This window comes from Eschrichtius robustus, chromosome 4, assembly GCF_028021215.1.
Source record: "Eschrichtius robustus isolate mEscRob2 chromosome 4, mEscRob2.pri, whole genome shotgun sequence".
NCBI classification, from domain to species: Eukaryota; Metazoa; Chordata; class Mammalia; order Artiodactyla; family Eschrichtiidae; genus Eschrichtius; species Eschrichtius robustus.
In genome coordinates, this window is record NC_090827.1 from 121953382 (window position 1) to 121974462 (window position 21081).

The 21081-nt window shown below is 38.3% G+C and overlaps 1 protein-coding gene across 2 annotated transcripts in view; it reads right to left on the reverse strand.

Annotated features, from left to right (window-relative positions):
* Positions 1-20653, reverse strand: part of COL25A1 (collagen type XXV alpha 1 chain) — a 455439-nt gene extending 434786 nt beyond the window's left edge. For both annotated transcript variants that reach the window (XM_068542313.1, XM_068542312.1), the window contains exons 1-2: positions 20357-20653; positions 19210-19279 (exon numbers count right to left, since the gene is read on the reverse strand). In XM_068542313.1, the coding sequence (XP_068398414.1) occupies positions 19210-19279; positions 20357-20653 (367 nt within the window). The remainder of the gene's footprint in view (positions 1-19209; positions 19280-20356) is intronic.
* Between the last annotated feature and the right edge of the window lie 428 nt (positions 20654-21081).

Sequence of the window (21081 nt, forward strand, 5' to 3'; positions counted from 1 at the left end):
TACTGAAAAAAACCTAAAATTTTTCAAGACGTTGCTTAATTTTTCTTTTGTGATTAAGAATGCACTCAAGCAACTATAGAGTATGAGGTTGCTATGAATTGACTTTATGTCATGATCTGAAAATGGCTGTCTTGAACAAATCCCTGACATCAGCTTACTGTATTTTTTAAATTCTTCTCTTTTCCAAAAACATTAGAAAACGTAGATTCCAAATAAATAAGGTTATTTTTAAAAGTTAGAGGGATGGGAAGAGCAGTTATTTTGACATTTTAGCTTCCTTTTTAATCAAACAGAAGAGATTCTAACTTTGCAAGGAAGGACTAACACTCCACACCTTAAGCTGCCTTTAGAATGCTTAATTGGCCAGATGGTCCGTTCTAGAAGGTACATGGATATGAGCTGGCTGTGACCTAAAGGGACAACTTAATGGTGGTTAACAACTAATAATCTACTGAAAGCATATTTTTACATGCAGGAAGCTCAATAGCATTCAAGAACAGGAAAAGCCACTTGCAAGTTCTTCATGGTTATGTAACAGTTATTAATCTGTTTTTTCCCCAAAATACTGGTTTAAAAGATTATGTCCAGCTAGTTAATAAGGAGCAACACTAAAGTAAAGAAAACAACAGTGGGTGTTTTCTTTTTTAAGACTACATAAGCCCATTTGCTAGTCACTCTACTAAACTTTCTTCCTTGAAAACACTTCCCTTCCTTGAAAACCCCTAGAACAGGGACTGTTCTTTCTAAGTTATAGTCAAATGCACTGTCAATATAATCATGAATTCTTGCTGAGTTTACAGAATATGTCAATATGCCATCCTGCAGGCAGCAGAAAACCAACTTAATGGGGAAACTGATGAGTCACACCGTTACATTCTGTTTTTGCTTCAAGTACGTTTTTGAAACTAGTTCACCTCTCCATGAAATCGTGTTTTTATATGAAGAATAAAGTTCATACTAAGCAATTCTTCAGCTACTCCAAAAATACAGTAGAATGTTGATAGATTACTGACTGCATTTTAAATCCATCTTTCCACTGACTAAGAGCAAAAGAAACCAAAGTTTCTGCAAAGCCTTCAGGACAAAACTTCAAGAACAGTCAAGTGCTTCAGAAATTATTATTATAATCAGAATACTCTTTTGTACTTAGAACACTATAATATTTTTCCCTCTATAGCACGAAAACCAGACCAGAGCTAAATGGTGAAAAAATGAACAGACTTTGGAAGGAACTGTGAGAAGATTTCACTTAACTATAGAATCAAGAACAGTTTAAAATATCTTTAAATACCATTTGCTAATTCTTTATACTATGGTTGTATTACCCCCTGCCTTCAAAAGTTCCCTACCATGCCAGTGAGGATGCCAGGAGATCAGCACTTCTATTCACTTTCTAATGTGCAATTTGTATGCATTATGGGCTGTAGAAATGTTTATAATATTTGAATCACCAATTCCACTTATAGGTAATTATCAGCGATCCACACAAAGACTTATATATCAGATTATTCACTGTGAAGTTATTTATAAAAGCATGAAAATAATTAAAAGACACAAAAAGAGAGAAATTGTTAATGGGGAAAGGGAAGGAGCAAGGGGGCAACATAGGGGTAGGGGAGTAAGAGGTACAAATTATTAGGTATAAAATAAGCTACAAGGATATATTATACAACACGGGGAATATAGCCAATATTTTATAACAACTAAAAATGGACTATAACCTTTAAAAATCACTATTAGAGAGCTTCCCTGGTGGCGCAGTGGTTGAGAATCTGCCTGCCAATGCAGGGGACACGGGTTCGGGCCCTGGTCCGAAGGGCCGAAGGGCCATGTGGGAAGATCCCACATGCCGCGGAGCAACTAGGCCCGTGAGCCACAACTACTGAACCTGCGCGTCTGGAGCCTGTGCTCCGCAACAAGAGAGGCCGCGATAGTGAGAGGCCCGCGCATCGCGATGAAGAGCGGCCCCCTCTTGCCGCAACTAGAGAAAGCCCTCGCACAGAACACGAAGACCCAACACAACCAAAAATAAATAAATAATAAATAAATTAAAAAAAAAAAAAGCTAAGCTCATTAGTGTGTAATTAAAGATGCTGATTTAAAAAAAAATCACTATTAGAAATAACTATTTTGTACACCTGTAACCTATGTAATATTGTACAGCAACTATACTTCAATAAAAAAAATTTTTAAGCTATGTGAATGCTTTTAGGTAGGTCTTACACTCCAATTTGATGATAGGATACCCTAGTTTAATGAAAACATTTATCAACCCACGAAACAATTTGCTCTTAGACATATTTTTTATCTAAACAGAAAAAAAATGTTCCATGACCATAAACAGTTAAAACAAGATATATTATATTCCCCATTTTGGAGATTCACAATACACAAATCCTACAGTAAATAAATCTGCTTATATTTGTTTAACCCAGTGCATCTCTAATTTGTCTTGAAACTTCCTTCCTCAGAACGTTTGTTAACAAGAAAAGGAAATGGTGTTCTGAGGAACACAGCTGGACACATTGCAATAAACAAAAGACAAGACAACTGAGTGCATGGATCACTGGTAGAAGGACAATTCCAAAGGTACTCATAAATAGATTAATGGCAACCAAAGGGAAAGACTACTTGAAAGCCACTTGGTTCTGTCCTGAGCTCTCTTAAGCTCAGGCATTTCATCAGAGAATCAGAAGAAAACAATGTTGGTCGATTCATCAAATTTCCAAATCATATGAAGCCAAGACGAGTTGGAAATGTATTGAAAGAATCATGATCCTAACAAATTCTGACAAGGCTGAAGTTGGGTTCTATAAAAATACATGAAAATTTAGTGAATATATATAATATAAAGGCTTGATTTGCCTCCCCCTCCCCCCCAAAAAAAACAAAACTATAAAACGAAGAGTGAGAAAGACAGGACTTAACAGCAGCATATATGAAAAATAATTAGGGGTTTTCACCAATGCTAAACTCAGTGACAGCTAATAGAATGATGGAACCAGCAAGAAAATTACTGTAATATTAGGCTGCATTAATCAGCAGTAATAGTATCTAGAACTAGGGAAGTTTTCTTCTCTCTCCCTCTGGTATATGCCCGCCAGGCCATCTGGAGCTTTATTCAAATCAATGTGCAACACTTCAAGAAAGAAGTAGACAACCTGAAATGCCTGAAGGAGTCAAGGGCATTTATTCCAAAAATAAAAACCTCAATAAGAAATACAATAGGTGATTTCAAATATTTGAAGAGTTGCCATAGGACAGAGGTATTTGATTTATTTTTTATGATGCAGGGTGGGGATGGTGTACTGAATCAAATGAATGCCCACAAGAAGATGAATTTTAACCTAACAAACAGAAGAAACTTTTTAATAAACCAGCCTAAAGATTGAATGGTCTATTCAAGAGACAATCATAAGTTAATGACCATTTAACCAGAATGTCACTGAGGGAATTCAAGTACCAGGTGCAATGTAAGTCTGGATAACCCTTAAAGACCCTCCCAACATTGAGATTCTAAAATACTATCAGAGACAGCATTACCACTTGGAGATACTACCAAGAACCACGCAGTACACTCTATATGGAATCAGGGACACCAGTGCCAACGGGTACCAGAAGCTGACTCAGGAGATCCAGTTGTCATTTTTCAGGATTTTGCAAGCCCATCGTTAAACAGTCATTGTTAAAATTTAAATTATATAAACTTACAATGAAGTAAATTATATTAAAAACAAAGCTAATAAACACCCAAACTTATCACTTCCTAATGCCACTTTGTTAACTTGCAATTGACTCTGCTAGGATAGTCACACCTTGGAAATCTACAAATGCTACAAATTGGGGCTTTTTTTTTTGAGAGCAGTAGTTAAATATTTATCATCAGCACATCACACCAGTAGTACCTTTCATCAACAACTATTTATTAAGCTTCCACATATACAGCTTTAGGCTGTGTGTAATAGAAGTACAAATCAAAGCAATCTTCCTCAGGAAACAGGAAAACCAGAACTAGGAAGCAATATCTGAACTTTCAAAAGTGATCTGCCTTTTTATTGAATACATTGTGGTACATTTATACAACAGATTACTCTACAGCCTTTAAAAAGAATGATGTAAATCAATTTGTGTTGGGAAGATACACAACAAACTAATAAACGTAGACTCCTCTAGGGAGACACATTGTGTACCATTTTTAATACAAATGTTTGCTTTTTTGTCATATGCATGTATTATTTTAATAATAATAACAACAATGCTGTAATCAAACACAAAGAAAGAGGTCGACCTTGGGCAATACTTTGACCACCAGGTAAAAAAAGAGAAGCAGCCACAGGGAGAAAAGAGAAGTGGCCTTGACAAAAGCAGTAGAAGCAGAGAGAAAATTCTTAAGCTCAGAGGGCACTGCACTGGACGCCTCCTGCTGAGGGGATGGTAATACGTCCTGACTGTTCTGACCACCTCCCATCTCCTATTCTTCTAGGGCAGCGGTCCCCAACCTTTTTGGCACCAGGGACCAGTTTCATGGAACAAAATTTTTCCATGGATTGGTTTGGGGGGGGGGGGTGTGTGGGCGGGATGGTTTTGGGATGATTCAAGCACATTAAATTTATTGTGTGCTTTATTTCTATTATTATTACATTATAATTTATAATGAAATAATTATACAACTCACCATAATGCAGAATCAGTGGGAGCCCTGAGCTTGTTTTCACTTGCCAGTTACTGAAAGGGTTTTGATATGAGTCTGCAAGCAACTGATTTATTATGGTCTCTGTGCAGTCACTCTCTGCTAATGATGATCTGTATTTGCAGCCGCTCCCCAGCGCTAGCGTCACCGCCTCAGCTCCACCTCAGATCATCAGGCATTAGATTCTCATAAGGAGCGTGCAACCTAGATCCCTCGCATGCGCAGTTCACAGTAGGGTTCGTGCTCCTATGAGAATCTAATGCCGCTGCTAATCTGACAGGAGGTGGAGCTCAGACGGTAATGAGAGCCATGGGGAGCAGCTGTAAATACAGGTGAAGCTTCGCACGCTCACCCGCTGCTCACCTCCTGCTGTGCGGCCCAGCTCCTAACAGGCCACGGACGGTACCAGTCCATGGCCCAGGGGTTGGGGACCCCTGTTCTAGAGGAGCCAGCTGCAGAGTTGATATTCCTGCCTTCTTTACTCACTGGGTATCCTGAAATCGCTAGCAGTGATTTCGACCCCTGGGGGACATCTGGTAATGTTGAGACATTGTTTCATTATGGAAATTGAGTGCAACTGGTATCGAGTCAGGAGAGGCCAGAGATACTGCTAAACATTCTACAATGCACAGGACCGCCCCCCACAACAAAGAATTATCCAGTCCAAGATGTCAGCGGTAACAAAGCTAAGAATCCCAGCACCACTGTTACTTAAGGCCACCGGAAAGGACCTCTGTTCTTTAAAAGCCAAGAGAGGCCAGCCAAGACCCAGAGATGCTCTCCTCACTAGAAAACATGGCCATAGACTCTGAACTGATATTTAAGAAAGCCTGCAAGTCTCCTTAAAAATAACTGCCATGGAAAGTAGACTGGAGAGGGGTTAAAAATGTTACACTTGACCTAACAACTCACAGAGATAAGTTATATTCAGAAAAACCATCTAATTGGTATGTCACCATCATTTCTGCAAAGTATCACAGTACTCATTAGAGAACTTTTCCATTTTTTAGAAAAAATTCTTTTAGAAATTCAAATATCAACTCCTCTAATAACATGTTGCTATTTTTGAAGTTATGAAAAGTAAACGAAGTGGAATTATGAGTTCAAATACCAATTATCATTATAGTTTTAAATCCATTAAAATTGGATACAGTTGGCTACAGGCTATACTTTTGTAGCTTTTACTTCTCTTGTAGTCCAGTCTACATATCTGACACCATTGTTCCTTCATAAGAGCTTAGCAGCCTACTTATTTCTTTAAATAGTAAGGCATATGGCACTGGGTCTCATTCATAGTTAATTGCAATAAATATTTTATTAATTGAATAAAAAAATTTTTAAAGACTACTATACACATGACCCCTTCACCTTTGCCAGAGTTGATTGGAGTTAGGTAATACCAGAGGTCAGTTACCACCCACAATATAGAAATTTTACATACTAATATCCAAAATATTTAATATTTATAATCAACTCTCTTCCATCTAGTAATATGGGACTACCAGAACATAAGCTGCTTCTGACAAAGCTAAATATTTCCCTACCGAAAAAACCACCACTCACCATGTACTTTCAATGTATCGGCCCTCACCCAGCCCCTATTCTAACACACTTTCTTCCTAGAATGTATACGCAGCGCCGTTATCTAGCTTCAGCCATTCTTCTGCCAAAATTCCACTGGGTTCAGCCAAAAGGTGGCAGCAACTGAAACAGGTAGGAACCAAGAAGAGCATCCATACACCTGGGCAGCTGAGGGCTAAGCTGTTTGGGATGCTGGTAAGTGAACAGTGTGGGTAGGTACTGGCAGAAGGGGAGGGAGATCAAACAAGGCAGGGACAACAGGAGAGGTGACTGGCCAAGAACAGGAAATAAATCTTAGAGTATGGACTAAAGACAAGCTGTCTGAAGTAGCAACACATGAATGAATACGAAGGGAATTGGATGGAGTGTCCAACGAAAAGCCAAACTAGTAGGTAACTGAAGTCAAAGCCAGGATGCCCAAAATAGCAGCACAGAATCCCAGAGGCAACCACATGCTTACACCAGGCAAATATGGCCTGTGTAAATGTAATTGCCTGGGCATAGTATACCAAAACACAAGAACAAGGTCAGCAATTCCTTCTTTTACATTAGTGAAACTACTCACTGATACCCAAATACAGGAAGCTGAGTCTTCCAAAGTGGTCTCTAAACAAATTTTCAGTGTTACCATTTTAAAGGCTACTTACGTACATCATGCCAGTAATATAGGCATAGAAATCAGCACTACCCCCCCATGGGTCTAGTACATAAAGTACATAAAGCCTAACTGAAAGGAACTGTCCTTTAAATAATTTTAGCAACAATAAGAAAATTGAGTACCACAAGATAAGAACATGGATAAAGACAAAAAATAAATAACCATTACTACACTAAAGAGAAAAAAAAAAAAAATTCTTACCTAAAGAATTGTTTCCCGTAAAGTTGCTTTAGTGTAATGTAGGGGAAAATATGCACTCCAGCAGAAAACTATGCATTGTCTAGAGCACACCCTTCCTACTTATGTCACTCTGATTCTTTGGGAGCTATTTTAAGACTCTGTAAGTTGTAGATAACTAATAACAAAGCCAAATAAATCTTGTCTATAGACATGCAAATTCTTTCTGGCTGAGTGCAACTGACTTGCCTCCCTCACTGTGGCAAAGTCCAGTTTTGCCTCCATTTATACATCAATTTCAATATTCTACAACTATAAATGTGTCTGTCTTTAAATTCTCCTTTGAACTGGTTATCACATCTCACCACCTACTTCTTTAATGATTTAAGTGAAGTCGTTAACACGTTCATTTTCTATCTGTAGGAATGTCATGGTTTTACCTTTTTTGAAAATTATCTTTTAACAGTAGTTTTGGAGAAACAATTAGTTACTTTTTGAAATTTGGGAGCAATATTGATATTTACCATTGATGTTTTCTCAGTTATACTGCTGGATTTAATCACAAGTATAGCTATTGCCCAGGAAAAGCCTAGAGGTTTGGGGACCTAAGGGTGACAAAGTCCCTGAATGGTCCAATTAGAGGTGGACCGTAAGCCAGGCAGAGTGTCATCCATTGAATGGAGACAAAAATAGGGTTTATATTCATGCTAGAGAAGGGGAGGAAGAGAGGATGGAAAGGAGAGAGGCCTGACTAGAATGGGAGTTCTCATTCAAGAGTATAGAAGACCCTCTATTTTTGTAGTCTCATAGGTAGTACAGGGCTACATCCCAAAGACAACCTTGTCCACTCTGTTTGCCAACAACAGCTCACTTTAGGACAATGCTTATTCATCTCTGTCTCTGGGTGTGTTTGCTGTGTTCATTCTTGGTTTTCAGAAGTTCAATGAACATTATTAATCTCATCACATCCTATAACTATAAAGCCGTGTGAATGTTCAAAATGCTAGTGGTATATAACTACAGTTAAACAAAAATGGAGACTAAAAAATTGAAAATGAGGAGAAAAATGATGTATGATATACATATCTAGGGGATAAATGTGACCGATTACAAAATTCCTCTATCTGGGATTTCTTCTTGAGGATTGGGGCTGGAAGCAAGGGTTTTCTACTCAAACAGATGAAGGCTTTAAAAAGAATAAAATACATTCTGAATCTAATGTGTCATGGGGTCACACATAGAAAACAGAAAGTATACCTCAGACCGCTCAATTCAAGGATACTTTTGGCCATAAAAATAAGTTAACTTTCTTTTTAACATTCCAAAAATGGTAACATAAAGTTTACCACCAACACATAGCATTCCTCATACAGAACTTGATTGCAGAGCCAGAGCACTATTCAGGAGAGTATCAGAAGTAGCTGAAATCTAAAGCATTAAATAACTATGCACGGAAGGAAACTATATAGAAGAACATAAAGGCCCTGGTTTCTTTACGGATGTAGTTTCTCAATGCTAGAGCTTTTCTTTTATTAAAAACTTCCAGATGCATAACATGTAGAGTTGTACTAAGCCACGCTGTCAAGCTTACTGCTTAAACTCCTGGGAAGTTGTCAGTATATCCGTAGGGTTTTGACAGTAAATTTAGGGAATACAGTTTGTTTGGTTAGACCTCTTTTTTGCAGCTCACAATAGCTTTGGCTGGTATACTTGGTCTTTCCAGCCGTTAGTACTTGGTCAGTCTATCTTTGCTGCTTTACTAATAATTGTCTTCTCTCAAAAGGCAAAGTAACTTAAAAAAGAAAAGTCATTTTTCTCTTCCAGAATTCCTGGAAGCCCATAGTTTAAGGCTGTGGGACTTCCCCGGTGGCACAGTGGTTAAGAATCCGCCTGCCAATGCAGGGGACACAGGTTCAAGCCCTGGTCCAGGAAGATCCCACGTAACGCGAATCAACTAAGCCCGTGCGCCACAACTACTGAGCCTGCGCTCTAGATCCCGCGAGCCACAACTACTGAAGCCCACACCTAGAGCCGGTGCTCCGCAACAAGAGAAGCCACCGCAATAAGAAGCCCACGAACCGCAACGAAGAGTAGCCCCTGCTCACCGTAACTAGAGAACGCCTGCGAGCAACAACGAAGACACAACGCAGCCAAAAATTAATTAATTAATTAATTAAATTTTTTTTAAAAAAGACTGTGTATTAAGGAGAAAATAAACTGCTCACCAAAACTCAATAACTTGTACAGTTGTCATTCTACTATCTGCCCAATAAGACAATCAAGGTGTTGCACTTGACCAAACTACTGTCCACAGCTAGCTATTCATAGAGTAGACAGCATTGCTGATGACACTGGACGTTCACCTCAATGGGAGGAAGAGTTTTGTCTTTCAAACTTCTTTTTGCAGTACTTGTCACAGAATGGTTGTACCCAGATTTACACTTTCTTTCTGAAATATGCTACATATATCCCTTCAGTATTGGCTAAAATGTTGTTAATTCCTGAAGATTTTTCCTGTTATTACTTAAACACAGATGCACAATTCATATATTCACATTGTACTGTCAATTTAAATTCTAATACATAAACATCATCAGTTTAACACAAATAAGAATCAAATCAATAAGAAAGTCTCAAAGGTCTTAGAAGTATCTTTAATAACAACTTTCTCACAATATAAATTTTCTATAAATAATATAATACGGGGATAGTTACTTTACATACACTACTTTGCAAACCAAGTATTCACTATTAGTTGAAAAAAATCAATTGCTTTAAATAAATATATAGAAGAGGCAATGGATTGCTGTAACTTGGTGAGAAAGCCCCATATTAATATCCAAAATTAAAGAATAAGCAAAAATACAAAGGAAGAAATGTGAAAAAAACACACACCAAAAAAAACTCATAAAAAACAAGAACAATGTTATGACTTGAAAGCTTAAAAAAATAAGTGACTTTAAGACAAGGGATGAGGTGAGATGCTGATTTCCTGATGCACAGTCCCACGCTCAATTACACAATGTACTTTTCCAGCTTTCCAGCACTACCTCTATTATTACATCTCCTTTGCTATACTACTAAAACCCATTAAAGAACGGTATTATATTAACAGTCATTTCTGGATTCTATTCATTTTAATAAGTAATTTTGCTTCCATCATTCCTTGTAATGTTTCTAGTTACAGAATTTTGGAGATGAGTTATGTGTTGACAAACATATGGTATCCCTAGACAGAGGAGCTGGGATCACAGTGGAGATTGGACTTCCAGTAATTTTCTAACAGTATCCAATGGATTCCTAATGTTCTTTGGAGATCCTCAGGGGCCATCAGGCGGGGTGTGGGGTGGGCAACGGAAAGAAAAATCATGTAGGGTTTTGGCCTCTGTCCCCTCTGACCTCCAAGGTCAATCATTGTGTGTATAGCTGACATTGTATCCAATTTCATATACTGGATTTCCTCATAAGATCTTTTCTAAAGGTTCAGCCTCCTTGAGAAATGTTGGAAAACACTTGAACCACTTGATCTCTAAGGTTTGTATTAGTTTTAATATGTTTTGGCTCACAAAGACCTCAGGGAAAATGTTTAAAAGGCATGGGGATAAGGATATTAGTGTATGTAAAGAGATAAACCACAATAAAAGTTCTCAACCAAATCAAGTTGACAGATCTTCATTATGATCATTATGAATTTTTATAGCTAACTTTCTGTAGAGAACTCTACAATAAGCCCTAGAGATACACAGATACAAACCAGAACCCCAGCTATGGAGCTCATAAATGAGATTGGTAGAAATGGAATCACAACCCACTCCCTCAGGAAGTGGAAGGCAATTACTCTGTGAGACCACTTAGCAGTTAGCATAAGGGTCTGCGCACGGGGACACCTGGTCCTTGACACACTTAACTCACTTGACCCCCAACCAGGTTAATAACCATCTTCAGAAAGGCAGCTATTTAAGGTGCCTGTGTTCATTCGAACTTCATCTGCTCTGACCTTGAGCCCTCATTTTTTTAGTAGAAAAACGATTTTTAGTATTCCGAAGTTCACTGGCAAAGCCCTAGAATTTGACAGCAATTCTAGCATGACTTTAAAGTCAAATGGTTGATTTTTATGCATGGTTCATGGAAATATTTTATCTTATGATCATATCATGTACATTTTAAAAATGCCAGCTGGATTTTGGATCCCCTGGGATACAAACTGGAGTTTCACAATTCCTAGAAGGGTAATACAAACAACTTACCTTTAGTAACCGTCAGAATTGACCTAAGATACAGGAATATTGGGAAAGAACTGTGCCAATTTTCCAGGCATATTTAATTCTAGCATCTCAAGGATCAAAAGTAATACTACCATTCTGGCCCTGTAATAGACTGGATGGAGAGATTCCTATGAGATTTCTCCCTCCAATTAGCTGCTACGAGAGCAAAAGAGGGTGCTGGGGACAGAGCTATAATGGAGAATTGCTCCGACTCTCTAACCATTGTCCAGATTTACATTATAACAGGAACTCTAAAGTACCAAGCTTGATAAATATGATGGTAAAGAGATATGATTCCAAGAGATTACAGGATAAGGGTGGCTTTTTCCTCCCCCTTTTCACTCTCCATTACATGTGAACTCTTTGATTAAAAAAAAAAGGAAAGTAGGTTTTACCTTTGACACAACCAGGCCTACTTCTAGTTAGACATATTCTGACTCTTAATATTACCATAATGCACAAGCTAGCGCTGCCTGCAATTCAACCAATTTAGTCAGCCACTTAGCCTAAACATGAAAACTGTATTTAAATATGTGCTGACTACATGTAAAATATAAGAATAAAAACTTTGTGTACATAATTCAGAAGCCTAGAGCTCCTAAAATCTAAATTACGAATATACAAATAAACAGACAGTTTGTGGCATTCCTGGCAAATCAGACTAAGTGATCAGACTAAGACACACAGTAGGAGAAAAATAAAGAATGCATCCCAACTATCATATTATGTGGTGACTGAAGTTGAGATGGAGACTCCAGATGAAATGACGTCAAAAGCATGACAGTGATTCCAAATGATTCTTGATTCTGAGAAATTACAAAATATAAGCACAAAATCTCCAACTGGTAAATTCAATCACATTTAGTTCATTTATTCTAGCTATTGGAATACAAGCCTCAAGTTCATATATGTGAATTTATCTACTAAACAACTGAACTTGTTGACTAATACAAATGTGAAATTTACTAGGTTATTTTAAATATCTTAAAGCTGATAGGACAGTCTAGTCTTCAAATATAGATGGAAGAAATTACTTGCTCCTTCATTAAACTTTTCCATAGCAAACAGAAGTCTGCTCGGAATTTAAGTGAGAAGGAGCTGACAGAACAGAGGAAGTCCCACTATTCAGCTCAGTTCTTCCTCCTTGTGGTCACGAAAGGAAGGTGCCTGCCATCTGGTGGCATTTCTTCAAGGAATCCTATCATTTAAAGGGCACAGAATACTCCTGTGAAGGAATATATGATACCAATGATAAGTGCTCAATTTTAATTTGTAAGTGGTTTCCACTTACTTCTGCTTCCCACTCTTCTTCATCTCCTCCTTTTTAAAAGTTGACCATAAAACATTTTTTAATTGCAAGGTTGCTAAACACATCCCAAATGAAACAGTAACTACGCATGTCTAAGAATTCAGTATGCAGGTGTGCCACAGTCATTTTTAACACAAATTCTAAAAAAAAAAGTGTTAAGTATCATGGTGCATTAAACCACTGCGTGGAACTTCACCCATACTGGCCAACAGGGAGGGTGGGGATGCTTCTGTGTTTAGCGGTCACATACTGGGCTATTGCCTGCAGCCCAGACTGACACATACATTGTTTTCCCATTCTCAGCTTCCAACAAACCACCAAGTAGCATTTATAATGTGGAAGGATGGAATAAAAACACTTTTTTCATAATAGGTTTTGGATGGTTTCCACTCAGGATAACATAGATAGATGTCATTTTGATGAGTGTCTAGTGAGGTTCCCCCCGCAGCAGACAATGCCTCCCTGAACTGTAAAACGGTCCTGATTCCGACACATTTCCCCACCAGCTCTCCATTCACCTAATCTTGTCGATGAGAGGATGCCCTCCTCCTTCATTCCTAGACCTAATCTTGACATTCAAATACTGTTTTTTAAAAAGCCATGGAGTTGACTTTACATAGTTACAAACCAATCAGAAGCACTACAGGTTATTAAGATCCTGAGAGGCTATTTGTACCTACACATTCTTCAACTGAGCTAGAAAGAACTAACACTTATGCAGAATGCATATCCTTCTCTTAAATAATTCCCGGCTCATGGAAAAACAGAATTACTAAAGTAAGAAAGAGAAAAGAATATTTGAAGGATTTGCTTCTTAATGACTTTTAGACAAGAGAAACAGAGGAGAAGCTAAGAAACAAGAACACTGCTTCAAGAGGCAATTTGTCCTCGGTCCTTTAGGTGACCAAGGCATTTTGCCAGCTGTCACTACTGACCAACTAAAAATGTTACACCCAAACTGCTGTACTCATTAGGACTGAAACCATTTAACATGAAGACTTTAAGGCACTCAGATGTCACATTGTATTGTTTGGCCTTAGAAGAGGAGGGGAATGCCTGCTATTTATGGCATTTTAACATTTATGGCATTTTAATTTGCTTTCTTTCTACAAACCGTTTCTGACTATTCTTTACCTTACATAATTGAAAATCTATACATTATTATGACCTTACTTGATGCACTCTTTCCATTCATTTTGTAGCCAGTTAAGAAAAATGTACAGCATAAGTGAAAAACCATGTTAGTAGGAAATTCAGTTTTATATGATAAAGTAGATTTATGTTAGCAAGGTAATTTAAAGGTCTTCTCATATGATGGGAAAGGGTGCACAACCTTAAAGCTACAGTTAACATTTATTTCCTCCCCAAATTGAGAAGATGTCACAAAAGCAGTCACCAGAGGCTGTATCACTCATATTTGTGAATCGGAGGTACTTCTACTTGCCTACATTTAATCTTACTTTGTATCCAACCATTTTCATAGACTTGGAGGATGTGGAAGAACCTCAGAAATTATGGAATATATCTTTTTTATTTCTAGCTAAACTCTCTGAGTAGATGACTAGACGTGTTACATTATTTCATCATTATCTGTGAACATAGAGGAGCCAGGTCCAGTGGAACTGTTCAGTACCACCAGGCAGGAAGTTTCAACTCTTATTCAGCCCAAATCTCACTGCTTTCAGGAGAAATGTAGAAAAACAGATCACCATGCTATCTACCACAACCTTTTATATATTAAAGCCACTTTCTGTTTCAGTTGGATATCAGTGTAAACCAGCTATCAGTGCACCTTCATCTGGCCATAAATTCTTGGAAAGCCAAAAGCCAGGTGAGGTTAGGCAAACCAGCTTTTTATCCATTGCTAGAGCTCTTATGTGTAATCAGAAGCCAGATTTTCTCATATTATGATTTTCTCCTACTGTGAATTTCTCTTTCCCACCCCACCCCCAAAGAAAAGAAAAAAAAAATCCATAGTATTAACAGTATGGAAGAAATTTTGATCATGTGCTCCAAAGCACACTGTACTTTTTCTTGGTTGTACTTGTCATACCTGTAAATTCATGTCATTTTAAAATGCCTGTCATCCTCATTGAAATGTAAGCGCCATGAGGGCAGATACCAAGTCTGCCTTGTTCATCAGCATTTTTCCTGTGTCTATATATTTAGCACACACAGTCTCTTCATACCTAGAGAACTGACAAATGCCCTTCAAAATCACTCTAGTCCAACACTCCTATTTGGAAGATATGAAAACAGAGTCTGTAAAAGTCATTCTTGGAAGTGATTTCCCCAAGATTGTACAACATGTTAACGGCAAAGCCAGGGTTAGAACTCTGGATTCTTTTTTTTTTTTTTTTTTTTTTTTGCTATATTTTTATCAAAATTTTGTTTGGTATGAGAGAAAATCAATATACCTCATTCAAAAATAAGATTTAAGAATAGCCTAAATATACTCTTTGGGACTCCCCCAAATTTCTCTCATTTGTCAGACATAATATCTTCAGAATTTTTTGTTGAACTAATTTACAGATCTATATTCCATGACCCCAATGACACTAAAGCAACCCCTTGATCAGGAAATGTTCTTTATCTGAATATAGCAGGGTCTATCATTAAAGCAGTCCTACTGGCAGATCCTGATTGCTCCTCCAGAAATGTTGTCATGGAAGAAAGCCCATTATCGGTCATCAAAACTAGAACACTGGATTCTTTATTGCCCACTCACGTTCTCTGTCCATTATACCACAGAGGTTCTTTCATCTAATACCCTGGGCAGGCAACACAACTAATGAGTAAGGTACAGAAACCTTTGTGATCTAAACATCTTCTGGTTGGCTGCCTGGTTCCCAGTGTTCTTTATCAGTTGGAACTTAAAAACTTCCCATAAATATGCCTGATTTGCACATACTTTATGTAGGACTCTAAGAACAGAACCCCAAATGGAATTGTACAGCCCTAGGAAAGAGCCGATTTATTCTCTCTTATGAAGGTCAAGTTTTACAGAGGCCAAGCCACAGATGACAGCTGAATTTCCATGGTTCAGCTACTGTTAAATCAAATATTCTGCTAAACAGAACTCTAATTTGTATGGTTTTAAAATTTTTATTTCAAGGTTTCTTTAAAGCAAATATTCAAGAAATAGAGCTTCTCCTGAGCACATGAAAAAAGTAAATGTGAATTTTGGAGAATGATGAAGTGATCTAAAATTGGACTGTGGTGATGGTTGCCCAGCTCCATAATTTTTTTTTAATCTTTAAGTCATACACTTAAATATTATAAAATGTATTTCAATAAAGCTGTTAAAAAATAAGTGTGAAAATGAGTCAGATAAAGTACTTCTTTTTGTAAACATGTGGTACGAAAACTGTAACTACATTCTTTATCCCCATACTCTTTTAAGCCCAGGTTCTATCTACTTCAATCATGGCTTACCTCAAGGTCAAAAGTTTTTCCTATAATTTTGGTAAAAATAATTTAGTAGACTAATACAATATCTTCACTGATGTAGCACCAAGAAATACTGACTCATTTGATTATCTGCATGAATGATCTACAGATATATTTGTTTAATTAAGCATATAGTGTTCTAGCCCAAAAGCTGCCATTAACTAGCCATGAGGTTTTCAGCAAGTTATACATCTTCAGGTCTCAGTTTTCCCACCTATATCATGTGTCCCCACGGACACATTAGAGTCAAGTAACACACAATATATTAAAAAGAATAGTAACTGCTATCATCTAATGAATGGCCAATAATACACCAGACTTCAGGTAAATCATCAACCTATGAGGAAGGTAGTATTAGTCACTTTTTTGCAGATGGAAACTGGTACATAGAAAGGTTCATTAGTTTGACCACGATCACACAGTTACTTAGTAGCAGACCCAGGATTCCAATCCAGAACTGTCCAGCTCCAAAACCTATACTCATTCTCAATTCCTCATTAGACTTTGGGTTTTGATTCTGTCAGATGTGGGCATGAATCCTGACCTTGCCTTTACTATGTTAAGTTAGTCACCTTCTCTGAGTCCAGCTTCTCCATCTGCAAAATGAGATTACTAATACTTAACTCTCGGGGTTGTTGTGAAGATTAAATGAGAGAATGCTTCCCCTACAATGAAAAACCATTTGGTAACAGTCTTTCTCATGCCTCTCCCACAAAAGTTCCTTCTTGTGCTAAAAAAAAAAAAAAAAAAAAAAAAAGCTTTCAATTCTATGATTTCTTGTAGCCTACCTGGATAAACCTCACTGGAACTGAATTCTATCAAAAGTGAACATAAACAACACAGTATTAGTCCTCTGCTATCAGTCCTTGGCTCTGTGACGGCGACTGTCAACAAGAGTGTCAACTTCAAGGGGTGGGCATCTGTCCACAGGAACTGAGCTGAGGTCACAGACTTGTCTCACTCTGCCCTACCAACAGATGTCTGGGTGACAACTCTTAGTCACTGTAAATGAAGGTAAAAGCCAAACCAGGTGGGAAGTACTGTATCTGCTTTCTAATCCTCTTGGCCGGCCCATTCGTTCCCTAAAACAATACCTCACTGACCATAATTCAAAATAGCTGGTTTTCCCCGGGATACTATTTTCAACATAATGCCTTTATTTTGATGATGTCTAATTATTCCACAAGCAGAAGAGAGTGTTTCTGTAACAGTGATTTGTCAGCAAGAAACCTGTTTAATTCTGTGAATTGGAATATGCAGCTTCCAAAGTTTACCTCTCAAGTAACCTGGTGAAAACTGGTGTAATGTGGAGCTCTAGTGGTGGCAAGAAAGTAAAGCAGCCATTAGGGAGAGCCAACAAAAACGCCAAGGAAATCACCATTTATTATTTATTTACTTGTTATCATGGTGAAATCACCATTTATTGTTAAATTAATGTTAAGAAGAAAAATGGTTCAAAAATGATCTTCCAAGATAATATAAAGTGAACTCTAAATGTAATGACTTTCTTCCAGATTACAAATTAGACCTCAACAACCAGCTTACATCAAACATCAAAAAAAACCTCAGTGCTGTGGTTGTCACTTTTCTACTTTTTACCAAGTTCACTAAGAATCTTATTAATTAAATACTAGTTCTTTTTCACACAGCTAGCAAGAGTACTGTATACAGAAAACACTGGATTCTGAGTGGTATGATCAGTGAAGTCCTGTACCAACTGTCTTGGGAATTTAAATAATCCCTACAGGCCAATGAGGTTGTTATGAGTTAATTCCTGCACTAGAAAAGTGCCTTCTTTGAATTTCTGACTTCTGAGGTCTTTCCCAACTTAAAACAACTAAGAATGAAACCTACAATGTAAAACATTAACTCTTTGTTTTCCTGTTACCTAATGTATATGTCTTCTCAATTGAAAGGGCTTCAGTTTTAAAAAATACAGCTCCATTATGGTCAACAATATAGCAGAACATAAATAGTAAAAAATTTATGATGTTCAATCAGGAGTTGACATTTGAAATTTCTAAACATTGTGCCTGGTTTAGCTGTGTCAAAACAAATTATCATGAGGCAAAAAAAACCTCAGAATGTGAAAAAAATTCAGGAACTAGCCTTTCCATACAGTGTAAGTATCTAAGTATCATGTTCCTAAACATGAAAAACAATGTAAGAGACTCACTTTTCCGTACATGATGATAAAAGAAACTAAAATGTTCATAAATACATTAACAACATTTATCTGAAACAAAAATCTCAAGACTCATGGAAGTTTTTCATGACTTCTATCAGTTGAATCCACTAGATATTTTCCAATGGATATATTCCAAGGGCTTCTAAATTTTAGGTCTACAGATGACTGACTACCAAGTCTCAGAGGTCTGTGAAGGAAGATTTAATGATTACCCAGGGGTTTTTATTCATCGATGTCTCTCTTCTTCATCCTTCTACTAATATGCTGTCATTAAATTAATATAGTTCCCTAAAGCCACACAGAAAAATGGTAAAAATATATGATCCTTTTCTGAGAAGTCATTGAGAATGCAATAGTTTGTAATGAAAAGCTCAAGATAAAGAACTAATTTCCTTTCAGTCCTCATTCCTATAGGATAGGTGAGAGAACCTTTCTGATAGAAAATAAAAGAAGGCAAGGTCTACTAACATAATCGTATGTCAAAGGGAACAAACAGAAGCCTGCACTAATGCAACATTAGCCACTAAGGAATTCAAATCTAACGTGTTCTGCAGTCCTTTTCACCATAGATATCAAAATTGAGTAAAACTGAAGAATAATTTTCCATCTTTGAATCTAAGAACTTGGTCTTTGGACATCATCTGGCCTGTATTTTCTTTGGTGATTATCTCTATCTTCTTTGCTTTCCCTTAACAGACCTTGGTATGCTGCTTAAAATAATATTTGGGGCTTTATTTGCCATCCTTTTACCCAGACATGTTGATTTTATTAAAGTAAGTTGGCTCTGCATTCTTTCTTTACTATTATTACAGGTAGACTTGACAGACACAGGACCTTTGTTTTCAAATGCTCTGCTATGGAGGAAACCTTGTGAAATAAGTTCCATTTTACCTGCTGGGCAGTTGCACTCTGAAGGTGCTTCTCTTGCGATTCTTATTTTAGCCATATGTTCATAGGACTTCTGTAGGAAAAGAAGAGGTATTAACAATCATCAGTAGTATTGTAGAAAAATGGATTCTTTAGGAACTCTGGCCATATGCCTGATTTACCAGCCTGCATAACTAACGTTTACATATGTACTTGGACTTTAGTCAAAAGGTAACAGTACCCAAGTCCTAAAAAAAGAAAATGACCATTCACACAGTATCAAGACTGTTGGACTTGTGTAACGTCTTTCTCCATTCTTCAACTACCATCACCCTCTCTCTCAGCTCAGGCATATTCAGTCAATGCAAAAAACCAGCATTAACATGTTGCAGTTCTAGGTAAGCTAGGGGTTTTAAAACAACCAGTATTTTACACATAAAGGTCAACTGCTTATCATGTTGTCCTGCCACTACTGCCAAACAGCCTCTCCGTTGGAAGAGCAAGTTCCAGAAAACCCCCTAACTGTAGTTAAAGCACCCCTGGTTTTGATAAACATAACACAGATTCCTTTCAACTCTCAATTCCAATGGCTCTGCATTCACAAACACCCGTGGCACTGCATCCTTTACAAAAAAATCAAGCTACTATTTTTTTTTCTTTTTAAACATTTAAAATGAAAACATTCAATGTGTGAAATAATTGATCTAAAGTCATATGTAGAATTATTTCACTTTTAAGAGTGATTCCCTTTTGTATATTAATAACACCTATGGCCCTAACCTTCTTATACCGTAAAAAGGATATAACAGATGTTATCTCTGCAAGGAATACTCTCCACAACATTGGAAAAGATCCACATGCAACTCCAGAAACTAAAAAGAGCTGAAATGCCACCCTGCCATTCTGGCCACCCTTCCCCCTTTTAGACCTCCATATATGTTTAGCATGCAAACATTAAGAAGAGTAAGGGAAGATGATAGAGACAGAGGGTGATATCAAAGTGTGTGCATATACAAATATATGCTACAGTGAGCAGAGATGGTGGCCTAGCATATATGTGCACACACAGCCATATCACGTCTGCATACAGTAAGGCAGAGGCTGGTCATGTACACAGAATCACGCCTGTGCAAGATGTTATCCACGTGCAAAACACCCCAGCCTTTCACACCTGAGCCAGAAGTCGCTCCACTTTCTCTTGCACCATTGCTTTGAGCTGATCCAGACAATCAGGCAGCAGACGGATGGAAGGGTCTCCTTTGGCGGATTCGAGGGCGGCGATCCTCGCCTGGAGGTCGTTGGTTTTCACCCCCAGGTACAGACAAGACATCACGGCCACTACTGACAGGAGGGCGGCCAGGGCGGCGCACGGGGACACGGTCCGGGCACAACGCTGCCCGGCTGGGCTCCGGTCCTCGGAGCCCGGCTCCCGCCCCCCTCCTTTCCCTGCTTGCTTCTTCACCAGCATCGTGGCGGGGTCGGCTGTCTCGGCTTCGCCTCCCACCTTCTACCACCTCCAATAATCGTAAAAGAAAGAAAAAGGACGTTTCCTCCAAAGTTCAGTCCCGGTGGCTGCACAACTAGTTGGCGGAGTCGGAGCCGGGGCGCGGCGATGGATCAGCGCCGAGACCCGCAGACGTGGACCATCCTCCGCTTTCTTCTCCCCTCCCAGCTGCGAGTGAAAAGCACCCTCAGTCCGGGGACTGGTGGCAATAAGCTAAAATCCGGAATGAAACCCACCCGGGTGTCCCTCCTGGCCCCTCAAAGGACGGGGACCTCCTCTGAGGAGAGCGGCCGCGCGGGGTCCAAGGGACAGCGGCCAAGGCGCTGCGAGGGGCCGCCGCTCGCCCTCGCCGCAGAGCACCGGACCTGTTGCGCCTCTGTTAGTTTGCCTTA